The 16737-nt window shown below is 42.6% G+C and overlaps 1 protein-coding gene across 1 annotated transcript in view; it reads right to left on the minus strand.

Moving 5' to 3' along the window:
• Positions 1 to 13579, minus strand: part of DDAH1 (dimethylarginine dimethylaminohydrolase 1) — an 89830-nt gene extending 76251 nt beyond the window's left edge. The window contains exon 1 of the mRNA XM_065409823.1: positions 13265 to 13579. Coding sequence (XP_065265895.1) covers positions 13265 to 13579 — 315 coding nt within the window. The remainder of the gene's footprint in view (positions 1 to 13264) is intronic.
• Between the last annotated feature and the right edge of the window lie 3158 nt (positions 13580 to 16737).

Raw genomic sequence — 16737 nt, forward strand, 5'->3', positions numbered from 1 at the left:
AAAAATGATATAACAAGAGTTTCTGGTGGTACGGAGGCCAACAACCAGCCTTGGGTCTGCCCATATGTGAGGTGCTTGGTCTTGTTAAGAGGATATCTACCACAGAAGGATAGAAAGCCAACACAAATCCAGATATGTAAATACACCTCTACCTCGATATAACGCTGTCTTCGGGAGCCAAAAAATCTTACCGCGTTATAGGTGAAACCGCGTTATATCGAACTTGCTTTGATCCACTGGAGTGCGCAGCCCCTTCCCCTCCGCCCCCCCCCCCCCGAGTACTGCTTTACCGTATTATATCCGAATTCGTGTTATATCGGGTCGCGTTATATCGGGGTAGAAAAGTGTATCAATAGCATCATATGAAGATGTATTCACAAATTCACAAAGAGTGGGTGTCTCCCAGTAATGTACAAGATACAGTTAAGAGGAGATGCAGAACCCGTGGTACATGCTACATGAAAAGTTCCACAAGCCTTAAGCTGCAAAACGTGACAGCAACTGGTATTTAGAGACTAGAAGAACCAACAGATTGGGTTCACCCCTTAGTATTTGTAGATAAAAAAGGAGGGGGATAACTTGGCCAGACAAATGAAGTGAGAGCAGACATACAACTGGAAAACAATTCACAAGTTCACCCTGTGGGCTTGTCTATATGGCATCAGCAAGCTCACTATAGCGGTGTGATTTGTAAAGCGCATTCTAATGTGTTATGCTCTAAATGTCCTGTGTAAACCCTGCTAGCATGCTCTAAAAGATACCTAGTTTGCATTGAAATAGTCCTGCTTCAAACAGGACTACGTTAACATGAACTGTGTATCTTTTAGAGCATACCAGCAGGGTCTACGCAGGGCAGTTAGAGCACAACACGTTAGAATGCGCTTTACCCTGTGGCATGCTTTGCCACGTCGTGTAGACAAGTCTTGAGACTGAACATCTTGTTACAGAGAAGAATTTGATTAAAGAGGGTTTGTAATGAAGCATATCATGAAGATTGCTCAAATGCCCTAAGAGACTGCTCGAGAAGTATTTGCTTGTATTGAGGCAACCTAAAAAGTTACGTTAGTTATGGTAATTGTAATATCTTGATAGTGTTTTAGTTAAGTCAGAACATTTTTTTAAAAGGGATGTAAAAAAGGGCAACTAAGCTACAGCATAAGTCCTCCAGGAAGTGAAAAGATGGTTAAACTGCCTGTACATTCCAGATGCAGTCTTTGGCCTCATGGGATACATTTCCTGCTGGAGCAGAAACAAAGAAGCCCAGAACAGGGCAGTGAGAGGCTGCAGCTGCACAGAGTAGGAAGTTTATTACCTCATTTCTCTAAGTAGTTTGGGTTCATAATAAAGGGTGTACCTTGAAACCAGTCTGTTCCTCATTCAACACTATCATTACAGTCTCTCTGCAGAAACCTGGGCAAAACCCAAGAAAGAATATTGTCTGGCTAGGGCTGAAGATCCATGCCTTCCAACCTAACTTCAGTTTAAAAAAAAAAAAAAAGACTTTAAGCCAATGAAAAGTTGGGGACTCTGAAGAGACTGTGCATTTGTTTTCATTGCATTACAAGATAGCAAATACATCAGAAACATCAACGCACTTAAGACTCATCTGGACAAGTTTCTAAGACAGAAATGAGGGAAAATATTTAAGAGACATGATAAGGAGCAGAAGGGCCTGTTCCTAATTTTTTGTCAATATGTAATGCTTTAAATTGACTGAGTTTACCCAACTGTCATTTTAAGCATCAACCAATTTATAGGCCAGCAAAAAGTGGGCAGGTGTCAAGACAGGACGCTAAAGCGCACAGATAACACCAAGGGCCTTGGTACAAGGAGGTAAAGCAGAGGATGAGTGGGAGTTTACAAGATTCACAGAACTAGTCCTCTAAACCACTGTGACAATCTGAATTAAACTGTTAGAAATTTTCTCTCTCTTTTGCCCCTCTCAGTTTCATCACCATCCTTTTGGGACATGCAGGATGATCGTTGCCACTGCGCTGCTAGATTCTGCTAAAGTGATCAGTCAGCAAATGGAGGTTCTGTTGGCACCAGCATGACATTGTTTAAAAAAAAAAAAAATCACTTATCCTAATTAACTTTAGGGAGGGAGCTAGCATAGCTAAGGGAAGTGTTGGCTATGCTTAGGAAAATCATCACTGTCCATCATTCTTTTGGAGTGGAGCTGTTTTGTCACTTGGTAGCGTTTCTCTAGTTTTTTCACTTTTTTCCCCAGCCACCACACAATCTAGCAGAATTACCAAGGTCCACGAGAGCGCTAAGGATGCCAGTGGTATTGCTGACCACTGTACAGTTTATCTCAAACTTTTACAGTAGCACACAGTCACGTGTGTGTTTATTTTTCTCCTTGTATGCCTCTGATTGTGGCACAACCTTCCACCTCCTCAGAAGCATCATCTGATTGATTTCACAGTGTACTCTTGACCGGAAAGGAGAAACTTGAATTTGGGACTGTTCTACCCTGACAAAGGGTAAAGCCTCATGGTTTATACTTCTAAGCTCTAAAACTTGTAGCACTATAGGTTAATTCCACTTTCGTTCTTTTGAATTAGATAAACTGGGTTCTGTGCAATTTACTATATGGGAGAGGAGACTTTTGCCAAACAAGATCTTTTTAAAAAGATCATGTGTCTTGTCTGCTGTTCATGAGCACTGAAGAATCCAGAGCATTTTCTGTAGTAACAGAAGCTGGACGTAATGGGCTTGGCAAAAATTCACCTCCTTGCCCCTTGGTCACATTATATGATGTGATGCACAAAGCACTGGTTGCAATCTGCATGCCTAAGGTGGCTGCCCTTCAATGGTGCTCCGTGACCAGTCTATGAAGCACTTTGAGGTGAAAGGCACTGAATAAGTGTGAAGTATTCTGGTTGACACATTTGCACTGCTTTATGTAACTTCCAACTAAGCAACTAGCCTTCCCACTGGACTTTCATCCCATTTGTTAGGAGATTGCAGTTCTGTTATTGAATACAGGAAGGTTAAAACTGTGTCCATGTTTTTTAAAGAAAGTTTCCATTTATTTCTTGATCTCATGGAAGAATAGAACTCGTCCCATAAGCTGAGCACGTCTAGGATTTAAATTAATGAAAGGGGAGAGCGAGGGACCAATTGGTTCCCCGCCTCCTCCAGCTGACCAATGGGTGGATGAAGCCTCTGGAGGAAGAGGGGGCCCTCCGTGAAGTCCCATAATCCGTGCTCTCCTCTCAGTTTCTACTGGGGCTGTCCCAATCACTGCCGGTCCCATCAGGTTTCTCACCCATTGTGGGGGTTGGTGGTAATCCACTCTCCCATACGACCTCTGGCTACTGGAAGGCAGCCCCCCCTTTCATTCCCTTCTGGACTGCTGAGACAGGGGTTACAGGTTCCCTCCTGCTTGCGAGACAATTCCGCCTTTAAACCACCAAGCGAGGAAGCACAAGGGACTTTCCATTATGGAAGAGGTTCCCTGCATCACTCTCCTCTGCAGCAACCCTTCTCCCTTTCCATGCAGCAGAGGCAAGAGGAGGTCTGCGGACTATGGGCACTGTTGCTGAGCACTTGGATTGCCATCTGCCAGATATGCAAGGTTAAAGGATGGTGGTAGTGCTGCTTTGCACTATCCCAGTCACACACAACAACAACAACAACAACTTAGGCAGTGAGAGAGACACATGGATCAAACTTCTTCAGAACAGACCCCAAAGTGTTTAGAATGTGACCTGAAGAGACTGCCCTAGAGGGCTAACTGAGTCAGAACACACCGGTATAAAGAAAGGTTTTTGAACTGCTAATAATTCAGTGACCACAGCATTATTTCAATCACCATGACTCGAACATTGCATGTATCAATGTTTGCATGTGGCCTCAAAGACAGACAAATCAACTTATCTGCATCAGGAAATTAACTAAGGTTTGCATTTAGAAGTTTTTACTTGTTGAATAACTCCATAATTCCCCAAGACATATGGATCTGATAAAAAAATTCTGAGGCGGACAATAAACTTAATTCCTTGATATCAAATTTTTCCATTAAGCTATTAAACCTGTGATTTACTTGATTATTTTTCTAGTGTGCTAAATTAATTCTGGAATTTATCCATTTTCTGACAAACTGATTTAGCCTCTATTCTTCCTGGTTTGCAAAAGCTTTGAGCAAAAATGGTATATTCCCCAAAATGGTACATTCTCAGAAACTGGTTTCTGTCTAGAACATTAAGCCATCAATCAAAGTATCTAAAAGTGTTTGGTCATCTCAATGGTTTTAATAGAATAACCAATTATATCTGCAAAGCCTGAGAGGTCATTCTGTTACTGGATTTTATTCTATGGATTTGACTGGTACATACAGTGCTATTGTAATTTACTTCAGTTGAATGCATATAACTACAGCTGTCCTTATGAATGAACACATTTGGTTCCCCATTCTCTCCTCACACCAGTGTAATTTCCTGATTTGGACTGGTGAATGGAAAATTAAAACAGCATTTAAAAATAAAATGGAAGTGGGCAGTAATCATATTAGTTAACTTCCAAGCTTAATACTGCCAGCACTACCCCACTCTGGGAAGTGTTAATCAAAGGAAGTCAGAATTGCAAGACTGAGTGAAATAAATAAAAAATGTGGAACTAACATGACAGGTGACTAACTCCACCATGTGTTCACTCTGCTCTTTCACTGCCCTCCATCCCACCTTCCTTTGGGAGAAAGTCTGCCCTGTCTTTCACTTTAAGCAGCCCCACTGAACTTAAAAGTTGCAGTAATGGCAATATCCATCTTTTTGCCATACTCCCCGGCACTTTCTTTTTGCTGTCGTTATAATTGAATCAATTTTTAAAAACCTCTAAAAATAAAGTATTACCTTGAAAAATTTATATATATACACACACACACACATACATATACATATATACACACACACACATATACATATACATATATATATATACACACACACACATATACATATACATATATATATATACACACACACACATATACATATATATACATATATATATATATATATATACACACACACACACACACACACATATACATATATATACATATATATACACACACACACACACACACACATATACATATATATACATATATATATATATATATATACACACACACACACACACACACCTGCAAAGACCTTCACCTTTTTCCTGAAGGCCAGGGGAAGGTTTGGCTTTCACCCCAATGAGTTGCCTTATGGCCATTGAAAACAGACTCCACCCCAACATGCAATGCTAACAGAAAGTATTGCTCCATTCAATGCTAAGGAAAGCTCAAGGGACTGGATGTGTGTATAGAGTTTGAGTTAGAGGCAGCACTCAAGTTAACTTTGCAATGAATACAAGCCCTAAATCACTTAAGCATTCTTGAAAATTTTATCCCATATCTTATTTATGAGACTGATCAGTAAACAAAGTTTCCAAATAAATATGCCTATGCTCTAATCGGTCTTTTTATGGGGACAAGAAAGACTTTTCAGTTAAAGTAGAGGTTGGGGTATGGAGGTCTAGTTTTCCTATTATGAAGAGTCTAATAAAAGTGAATGGATTATACTGCAATTTTAAAATTATACTGCTTTAAATATTGTTTTAAACAACATGCTGAACCTAGCTATGATAGACATGGAGCTGCTCTGTAATAAATTATTACTATTGTATACTGACCTGTTTATAGGGATGCTTATTATATGAATATGTTGGTTTATTTATGTTTATTTATGTTGGTTTATTTTAATAGCAAGGAAAAACAAGCAGGAAGGGATGAAGGGTAACTCGAGATAAGACATCCTTCGGCCTTCTGCAAACACTTAAGGGTGATGTTACAGGGCATGGGGCAGAGCCACTGGCTCTGAGGAGTGTGGCTCAACCTCCTGTTAAGCCTACCAGACTGGCTTTGCCCAGAAAGGCCAAAGCACGTGAGCTGACAAGAACCAAGCAACTCTGGCTGCATTAAAAGCTCACTTCTCTCTTGGGGGGAGGGGGAGTAGCTGCTGAGGAGCTGTTTGGAAAAACCAGACTAACACGCATCTGCTGGGGTATCTGGAGAAGCTAGTCCTGCCCAGGCCACCATTACAGAATGGAAGGTCTTTAGGTAAGCTAGACATGCATGCAGATTTACTGTTGTTTTAAAACCGTTTTTCTCTAAACGCTTTGTTCCTATTGGTAAAATAAACAATGCTTTGCTTTTAAGAAGGCTGTGTGGTCAATACAAATGCCACTGGTCACACACTGCCACAGGAAAGAACCGCAGGTGCCAAACCTAGTTGGATCCGATGAGCAAGCCCAGAGACTATACACATGGTACTGCATCCCAGGGCATAGTCTAACAGTGGGAGAATTGCTAAATTCCACCCAAAGAAAGGTAAAGGCAGCCTGACCCCTGAAGGAATGCACTCAGAGAGATCAGGAAGAGACAGATAGAGGTGCAGCTAGCCCTGTGATACTGACATTGTGAAGTACCAGAAAAAGATTGAAATAAATAAGGCCTGGTCTACCCTGGAGGTAGAATGGGGGGGGGGGGGGGAAATCGATCTAAGTTATGCAACTTCACCTACGTGAATAGCGTAGCTGAAGTCAACGTACTTAGATCTACTCACCGCGGTGTCTTCACTGTGGTGAGTCAACTGCTGCCCCCGTCGACTCTGCCTGCGCCTCTTGCGGCGGAAAAGTACAGGAGTCAATGGGAGAGCACTCTGGGGTCGATTTATCATGTCTAGACTAGACGCAATAAATTGACCCCGCTGGATCGATCACTGCCTGCCGATCTGGCGGATAGTATAGACATACCCTAAGAAATGGTGACAATAAACAGAGAAACGGTGGTCTCACCTCACTCCTCAACACAGATTTCATAAAAGAGTGCTGCTGTGAGGTCTCATTCCCAGTATGAAGTAATTAAGAACTACACAGTAAGACAAACAATATATAGTTTATGATGCAATACCCTGGATTGTTTTTACATTTGTTCAGTTATTTTTCAAATACACAAAATTAAGTAATTCACAGTGGATGTTCCAGTCATTAGAGCAAATAAGTGTAGAATATGGGGTTTTCCTTTTCTTGTTTTTTATTTATAAGCACCTATGGACCATTCACTTGATGAACGTAAGTCAATCTGTACCTGCTGAAGTGTTGCAAAGTAGATCTTAACATATTCATGATTTATTTGAGATCTGGTTTCTTAGGAATTAACTGTGTCAACCTGCATTAGAATAGTCAAAACTGATTTTAGACACAGTAGACATGATGAATAATAATGTTTTCAGTATAAATATACCTGAGCTTCATCCCTTCCTGTGTCTCTCCTACATACAATACTCCATTAGAGAAAATGTCTCTGTAAATGTGGTTATGTTATGAATGGGATCGGGTATGGACTCCTTTCTATTTAGTGTTTTATTGTTTAATTTAGAGCTTTCAAAATCAGCTTGAACAAGTATGTATTGCACATACACAAATACTGATGAGTTTGACTGTACCTTTCCAAATACAGTGAAATTTAATGGTGCTGTGATTGAGCATGGATTCAACAAGGAAACATTACATAAATACAGCTGGGTTTTATATTACTACAAAGCAGACAATTTAGCTAACTCAAGGATAATTTGTTACCATATGCAGCCCCTCCAGAATAGTCCTTTTTAATTTTTGTGCATGCTTGTCCCAGTTGGGGTTACGCCATCTTGTGGTTTTTGGTTAATGGGAAAGTTAAACATTTTATCACCTGGCTGGCATTTGTAATAGCCAACATATAATTAATTTCACCCTGTTAGTTCACTGCTTTTATTACCAGGAGCAGAAAAAAAGGTATCAAGGGCCCAGATCTGCCAAAATTTTGCTCCAGCTCCCCACATAAACATTTCCTCCCAATACAGACCACCCTGTCTTCTTTCCCAGATCCCCTCCACATTAGCCTCTTTCACTGCCTCCTCAGCCTCAGGCTGTCCAGCTCATCCACCCGCCTTTAAAGTCCCAGCCCAATTAGTGTCTGGAAAACAACTTTCTTAAAAGAAAACAAACAAACAAACAAACAAACAAAAAACTCCCCTCTTCTCATTTTACAGCTGACTCCATACCTGCTCCTTAGTCCTTGCTCTATGGACCACATCAACTGTAGGGAAAAAAAAATAAAAATCCATAAATACCCCCATTTAGTTATACTGCTACATCCTATCCCTCTCAGATCCCTCTGCATCAGCACAAGATGGGACCCAAGGGTGGGCCAGACACGCTCATTTCTTGCCCCAGATCTGCCTACAGCCTTCTCTTGAGCTGAGTGAGCCCCACCTCCTGCCAGTGCCATCAGTAGCAATCAGTTGTGTAGCAGGAGCCTTCTACCTCCTGCCTGTCTCCCACAAGCTGCTGCCACATTTTGCATTGGCCCCCTTGCTGAATCTTTACATTACAAGCTTCTGGGCTCCTTCTGAGCACAGACCTGGATCCAGACAATCTGTCCATTTATTACAACTCATAACATAGTGTTGGCAATTCTATACCTTAGGGAAAGATGACACCTCTATTCTAAGCTTAGCATGGCCCCTTACGTTCACATAGAGGAGTGGTTTTCAACTCAGGGTATGCATAGCTCTGGGGGTACGCAGAGGACTTCCAGGGGTACATCAACTCATCTAGATATTTGCCTAATTTTACAACAGGCTACATAAAAAGCACTAGTGAAATCAGTACAAACTAAAATTTCATACAATGACTTGTTGATACTGCTCTATATACTATACACAAATGTAAGTACAATATTTATATTCCAATTGATTTATTTTACAACGATAAGGTAAAAATGAGAAAGTAAGCACTTTGTCAGTAATAGTGTGCTGCGAGACTTCTGTATTTTTATGTCTGATTTTGTAAGCAAGTTGTTTTTAAGTGAGGTGAAACCTGGGGGTATGTAAGACAAATCAGACTCCTGAAATGGGTACAGTGGTTTGGAAAGGTTGAGAGTCCATGACACAGAGCTCCACTGAAGTCACCAGGACTCTACATGGGCATAAATAATCATGCCAGCGGGTCATGGTATAGGTTCCGTGAAAATTCTCTTGAAGAAGTCTGGTTTAGAAACAGCTGCATTTGAAAGTAACATACTGCACCCACATACTACTTTGATGTCATTACCTTTTTAAGCACATATCTGCTTACACTCCTCCAAATACATGCATGTGCATGTTCTTGAATGAGAGATTTGCGCAATCTCTCAGACAGTTGCACTGTTTGACAAGACATTAAAAAAATGAATTAAAAAGGTTTTTTTCAAAAAGGAAAACGAAATGCAAAGAATCTAGGTAAATGGCACACTGCCTGCAGGCAGCTTCACCCGATTCGCCGACTGGCGGTTCATACACCGCGCCCGGCTGAACTGCGTCCCTCTCAATGGAGCCATCCGCCACGGGAACCGGGACAAGCACTGCAGGAAGTGCGGGTACACCATGGAGACCTTGCCCCACGTCCTGTGCAGCTGCAAGCCCCACGCCAGAGCCTGGCAGCTGCGCCACAACACCGTCCAGGACCACCTAGCGAAGGCCATCGCCCCGCACCTGGGAGAGATCACCGTCAACCACACCATCCCCGACACCGACAACCCGCTGCGCCCGGACATCGTCGTCACGGACGAGGATCGAAAAAAGATCATCCTCGTCGACGTGACGATCCCCTTCGAGAACAGGACCCCGACCTTCCGTGAAGCCCGAGCCCGCAAACTAGAAAAATACACTCCCTTAGCTGACACCCTGCGGGCAAAGGGCTATGAGGTTTACACCGACGCTCTGATCGTTGGGGCCCTGGGTGCCTGGGACCCCTGCAATGAACGTGTGCTGAGGACCTGTGGGGTGGGCCGTCGTTACGTGCGGCTCATGAGACGCCTAATTGTCTCAGACACTATTCGATGGTCCCGAGACATTTACACAGAGCACATCACCAGCCACCGCCAATACCGGAAGTGAGCCGGCGTGACTTCGTGCACCCACAAGGGGGAAAGAGACCTGTAAACCTCCCCTGTTGGACTTTATCCCCTGAGCCCTGAACCCACCGAACCGAACTGAACTCCCATCATGTGAGGGTCACCCATCCCCATTACCCGGCCTGCTTAATTATATACCCACGACTGCCTGTACTTCTTGTATGAGTGATGTACCCTCACTGCTTGCTGACTGTATCCTGATCTCACCCACCGTATACCCCCCCCATTGGGGACATTGCAGACTGTATATGCTATGTGCTGCCCACTACCAAAATACTAGCATCCCCCCTATACTCTGTATGTTACCCCGATGACCAATAACTGACGCTTCAAATTCTCTGTATCATTTATTTTTTAAATATTTCCTGAGGGCCCAAAAGTATGCTAGCAGCTTCAAAGAAACAAGTAAAGACCCAGCCCTACCCAACAGCTCATCTGTGAATAGGTATTGTGAAAGAGCAGTGAGGGACAAAAAGGGAGGGGAATTGGAATGAGGAAGAGAAGTGTTACAATAAAGATGATGTGAATACACAGTAAGACATGTTCCCAACTTGGTGGTTCTGTAACTTGGGGGTGGGGGAGGAGGTACATTTTATTCCCTAACCCCATCTCACTTATTAGAGGCAAGGTGACAGAAATTAGTTTACGATGCATTTGAATGCAGAGAGGGAACTGGTTTGATGAACAGGTTTGAAGTGTCAAACATAAAGACTCAGAGGGGTAGCTGTGTTAGTCTGAATCTGTAAAAAGCAACAGAGGGTCCTGTGGCACCTTTAAGACTAACATAAAGACTGGAATTTCAGAGCAAAGGTTCCTGTAGCAGTAACTCAGTAACTGAGTCACTTGCACCTATTTGTTAAATGCCGGAGTCTGCATTCCTGTGCCCAAGATTTTCCACTGGTTTCTACCATACAGAAATCATAGGTGCAACCATGAATGCACAATTGGGTTTAAGGCATTCATGTTAAAATTATATGTATTGACACAAATAACTCACATGCCCACAAAGGGCTGGGTAAAGGTGACCGTAGGCATCTTTGTTCTGAATGTCCTGAAATGTGAGACATTAAGATACACTTAACGCTTTATAAAAAGCATTTTATTCTGAATATATCAGAACTATTACTAATTTGCACCAAAAACTGAAGACCCATTATGAATGATTGTACTGTGCAGGTTAATAAATACTGCAAATTAAAACTGAAAAGAGAAACAACGAGTCTAAGTTTACATTGTAGTAATTTATTGATAACTATTCATAACACACTAGTAAATATGATGCAAAAATAATAAACTCAACAACTTGCAACCGTTTCCCTACATTCTATGAAATCTTTACTGTGGAATGGCAAGAGCAAGCAATAAAAATGTTGTGCAGATTTATACAGCGTGCTGTTTAAAACACTTCTACTAAGATAAAGTACTAATTATTTGTAACAGAGAATTATTCTTCCATGACAGATCTTTGTTGTTATTGTATTATCTAACTGCCTGATTTCTCTTAGCTGCTTAACTGCTTCAGACTTTCCCCAAATCATCCTTTGCTGACTGCTTTTATTTCGTTTTCTGGTTGGCTGATCTTCTCCCTGCTTGTCTGAACTGAATGCAAAGGTGCTTCCTGACATGAGCCACTTCTGCCCTGGGTATAGGGTACATCAGTAACCTGAAACTGGGAGGAGTGTTATTAGATATCCTCTTATATGAAAAGGGGGGAAATACTATTTAATTAATACACTGTTGAAGGATTCCAAGTGAAGATGTGACTTAGAATGGTCATAAACACATATGAAGATGTCGGAGGGGTGGTATTACAGCTTAATGAAGAAGAAAACACTGAAGCCCACTTAAATTATTGAATCCCAAGCATCCAAGACACCTAGAATCCCTAGAGATCACACTATTTAAAAAAGTGTTGCACAGTAAGTTCAAATATTCTCTGACTGTGACAATGGCTTTTTAGTCAATTTATATTTAAATGTATTTGAGAAACTAAACTGACTGCACATTTTAAAAGCGTACTTAACGCTAGCGTACACATGCCCTGACCACCATCACAAGGGCTACACCCAGGAAAGATATTAAATTTCTGCACTCAAAACTGCAATACAGTGCTTATACAACCTGCTGAATTAATAAGATGAACACTTTAATATAATATATTGATTTATTAATCTGTTACAGGGACATATGTCACACTAAATTATGTAGGTGTGCATTTTTGTTTGTTCATATGTAAAAAAACCCCACAAAACCGCGCACACCATCTTTCAGTGTTTTAAAGGAGTAACACACATTCAATAGAAATGTTAGTGAAAAGGAATAAATTCAATGTTTCCATCCAGCTTCTCTAACGTAAGAGTGAATTTAGATTTATACTACATCTACACATGTATTAGATTCACATTGAGCCTTGTGCAGTGTTGCACATATACCTGGAGTTGTTAATTGTTTTTTTGTAACATTTTTGTATCACCTCCCTGGATTGTGCTTAAACTTACAAAGAACTGCTGTGATTTACTATAAAGGGCTTCAGGAGGTCTTAAAACACATCACAGTGATCTATTTCGTGCAACAAAATGATAGACATCCTGACATGTTTGTTAAACACAACTAGTTGCGAAAGAAACAGGACTAGATCCGTTTTTCAGACTAGTCAATTTGCAGTCACCATTACAGCACTGCAAAGACAAGAAGAACATACATCTGGATTCATTTTCTTTCTGATACAAATTGTAGGTGATTCACTGCACGACTGAGAACTAAGTCAGTCGTGTTCTTCCCAAGCTGTGGCTTTTGTGCTAAGAATGGGAAAGCTTCTTCATAAGCACTCAGGTTGGAGTTCACTGTGGGAAAGAGAGACTGCAAGTGCATTGAGCATCTTCTGACTCTCCTCTCCCATCATGCCACCAACCTGCCACGCCTTACAGCACCGCACTCTGTATACACTGCTGCCTTCCCGGAACAGCTGTTCCTTGCAAACATTTCCCACAGAGATCTTCGGTTTAATTCCGTGTATTTGCATTTGCACCGGCTCTGTTCTGCATTCAGTTAAAATAAAACATCACAGAGAAAGTCCGACCAGAAAATGACCCAGCCTGGGATTCTGGGGACCATGGGCTCTGCCCCCGCCCGGGAAGTTACACAGATCTTAGCAGAGACCGCGCGGAGACTGGGGGGTGAGGGGGAAGACGCTCTCCCCAGGTGGGGCACAAGGTCTGGAGCCCCGCCCGTGCTCAGCGAGCCTCCCTCCCCCACTCCCCCTGTAGCTGGTACCTCCTTTCTCCTACTGGGGGCCCCCGGCCGGGTGATCAGGGCGGTCTCCTCGCACACCACAGCCACGTCCTCCACGAAGACACAGTCGGGCAGGCTCTCGTCGGCCGGCAGCTCCAGCACCTGCAGCCCCAGCTTGTTCTTGAGCACCCCGACGTAGAGCTGGTGCTCCCGCTCGGCCCGGGCGAAGTCCACCTCCTTGCCCTTCTCTATCCGCAGCGCGTGCTGGGACAGCGACTCGGGCAGCGCCCGCACCACGGCGTGGCTGCACCGTCCCAGGCTGGAGCCGCCGCCGCTGCCGCTGCTCAGCCCGGCCATGCTGGGAGGCGAGTAGCAGGCACCGCCGCGCGCTCACTGCACAGCAGCCGGGCCCCGCACCCACTTCCGTCCCCGCGGGGTAGAGCTCACGCGGCTCTGCCTGAATAGGCAGCCCACCATTGGTGCGGTTCCAAGGGAGTTCCCATTGGCTGGCTGTTTGGATCGAAGCACCTGATTGGTCGTTTTGGCAGAGCCCTTTACCTGGTTGTTGGGTTGCAAGGTTGGGTTGCGGGGGAGCCGTAGGACCTGTTCCTGGAGGGGTGGGGGGAGCTGGAGGAGAGCGCTCCGCAGGCTGCCCTTGCAAGTGTTCAGCTGCTGCACAGCTTGGAGCTAGCTGGCTGCAGACTGTGTGGAGGGAGGACGATGGGGCAGGTGCCCAGGCTAGGGTGACCAGATGTCCCGATTTTATAGGGACAGTCCCAATATTTGGGGCTTTTTCTTATATAAGTGCCTATTACCCCCCCACCCCATCCTGATTTTTCATACTTGCTATCTGGGCACCCTAGCCCAGGCCCTCATTCACTGAGACTTCGCTGTATCTGGATTCCTCTGAAAGCACATAGGCCACATTCTGAACCTGGGTGCCAGTGCCTAGAGGAGGGCTCCCCTGCAAGTGAGGGTGGCAGGGAGAAGAGGAAGAGGTTCTTTATGCCCTTCCTCCCCTCCCCATCGTGCACCCATGGAAGGACCAGGTGTATGTATTGCACCCTCAATGTGCAGGGATGGGAGAGGGCTCTTCAGCTCTAAACCTCTTTTTGGTAGTGAGGTGTGCAGTCAACAGAATTTGGTTCCAGATGCAAATCCAAACTTTCCCCGGAGCTGAGGAGGGAGGATATTTAGGGCCATCTTGAATTCTGAGTTGCTAATAACTTTCCAAGAGCAGTTTCTTAGGCCAGGTCTACACTATAAACTTGCATCCATATAACTAGTTTGCTCAGGGGTGTGAAAAATCCACACCATCGAGCGACAGTTATACCGACCTAACCCTGATAGAGACAGTGCTGTGTCAACAGGAGGGCTTCTCCTCTCAACATAGCTACTGCCTCTTGTAGAGGTGGATTAACTACGGTGACAGGAGAAGTTCTCCTGTTGGCATAGCATCATCTGCACTAAAGCACTGCAGTGGCATAGCTGCAGTTTTTTAAGTATAGTCCTGCCCATCCCAGCACAGTATTTTGTTAAAGGAAGTTATGTTTGAAAACAAAATGAGGACACATGAAGTGTGGTACCTTCAACTTGTGTAATACATTCATTCAAAAATAGTTGTACAAAAGTGACAAAAGCATCTCTCTCTCTCTCTCTCTCTCTGTCTCATTTAGTTCTTGATATTTTTTCCTTTCTCAAAACTTCCATGAAATGGCCTGCCCTGTTTCATATAAAAACATGAAAAAAAATCAAAGTTTTGCATGTACTCATGGAAAATTTACTTTCAACTGAAAGAAGTTTCACACTTTTCAGAAATGTGATACTCTTGCCCTTATTTGGTCCTGTTTCAGAGAAATATCCTGTAAACATTCAGTTTTTGAGTTAGGTTTTGTTGTGTGTTGTTGTTTTTTTAATGCAAAATAAGGCCATTTTTGACATTTTTAAAATCAAAGCAAAACTTGAGGTTTTCACATTGGTTTAGCATCTTAATACGCTGGTATTAGAAACAATGGTATATTCATTTGAAAATCATATACTATACATGCATAATGTTACTGTCTACCAATTATTTACCAGAATGGGGCCAGACTCTGTACCATGAAACCAATGGGAGTTTTGCCATTGATTTCAGTAGGAGCAGGGACCTAATAAGGCTTAAAGGCCAATGGGGCAATGGAGCTAATTCCAGGATCAGTTGCCAAGTAACTTTCGTACTTTGAGATAAACAGCAAACGTGAAATCCTGGCTCCATGGAAATCTGTGCAAAACTTTGAATTGACTTCAGTTTTATTTCCAATAAATTCAGGAGTATTTACTTGGATATCTGATCATTTCCATAACTGCATTCCTATATTTTAATTTACAATTATTCAAATAACCACAAGGGCACTTAGATAGCCAAATCATTCATATAACTGTACCTGCATGTCTTTGGCTTCATGTTAATTAACATCTAATTTGGGTATTGTAGAAAGGCGGCTGACCTCTCTCTGTCAAGATGCACAGCTCTGACAGTTTCCCCACACTGGACCAAAGTCTCCCTCTGGTGATGGGGTAGTTTGGTTGGACGATTGAGTTCCTCCAGGGCAGCATGAGCCCAAGTAGAAGTTCAAAGGAAATTAAAAACAAACCATCAAATCTCCAAGTCTTTTTACTGGATCATTGTCCTCCCTTGAGGGCCTGTCTGCCTTCTCACCCTTCTGCACTACAGCATCTTTTCTCTTCATTGCAGGGATTTCCACTTCCATGAGGTAGCAGCAAGTGGGAGTCCAGTCTCACCCTCAACTCCAGCCTCCAGCCCAGGGACCTAAACTATGAAGTAACTGTCCACTCAAAGAAAGACCCACCCTACTTCACTTTTCCCTCAGCCATTTTTTTGCTTTCGAATGTCTCCTCCTCGGCCTTATCCAGCATCTTCAGTGAAGTACTTCCCAGGTTCCTTCCCTGGTCATTGAAATGACCACATGTGTGTAGTTATTTGAAGAGCTATATAAATATGGGCATTAAATGTATTTTCAGTATACAAACAGGCAAATAACCTCTGTTATTTAGGAGAATGACAAACTATTGAGGATCTTGAAGAGAGAATTGGAACACACATAAAATTTGATGATTCTACATTTATCAAAGCATCATTTTTTATTTTTATCATTATAAATCATGGTTTTGGCCAATGACACAGACTTATTTTTTTTATTTATTTATTTTTTTGTTAGCATGATTTTAGCCAGAAGAAGAAATGGTAAGATTAGTCAATAATTAGAATAAATATAGGTTCCATAATAAGAAATAGCATGTGTTGAAAATAGTGGTCTCACAATCACTGAATAGAGTAGTTCTAATCATTTTAGATTTTCAAAATTCAAAATATGTAAATTTATAAACGATTACCTTTTTTTTTATCTCTTACCAAAAATTGCAGGAATATGGGATATTAGGTGATGCTGCCATCATATGCACTTATTATATGATAGAATAATGTGGTTCTCCTGTAGTAATTATCACTGACATGG

Source organism: Emys orbicularis, chromosome 8 (assembly GCF_028017835.1).
Source record: "Emys orbicularis isolate rEmyOrb1 chromosome 8, rEmyOrb1.hap1, whole genome shotgun sequence".
Taxonomy (NCBI): domain Eukaryota; kingdom Metazoa; phylum Chordata; order Testudines; family Emydidae; genus Emys; species Emys orbicularis.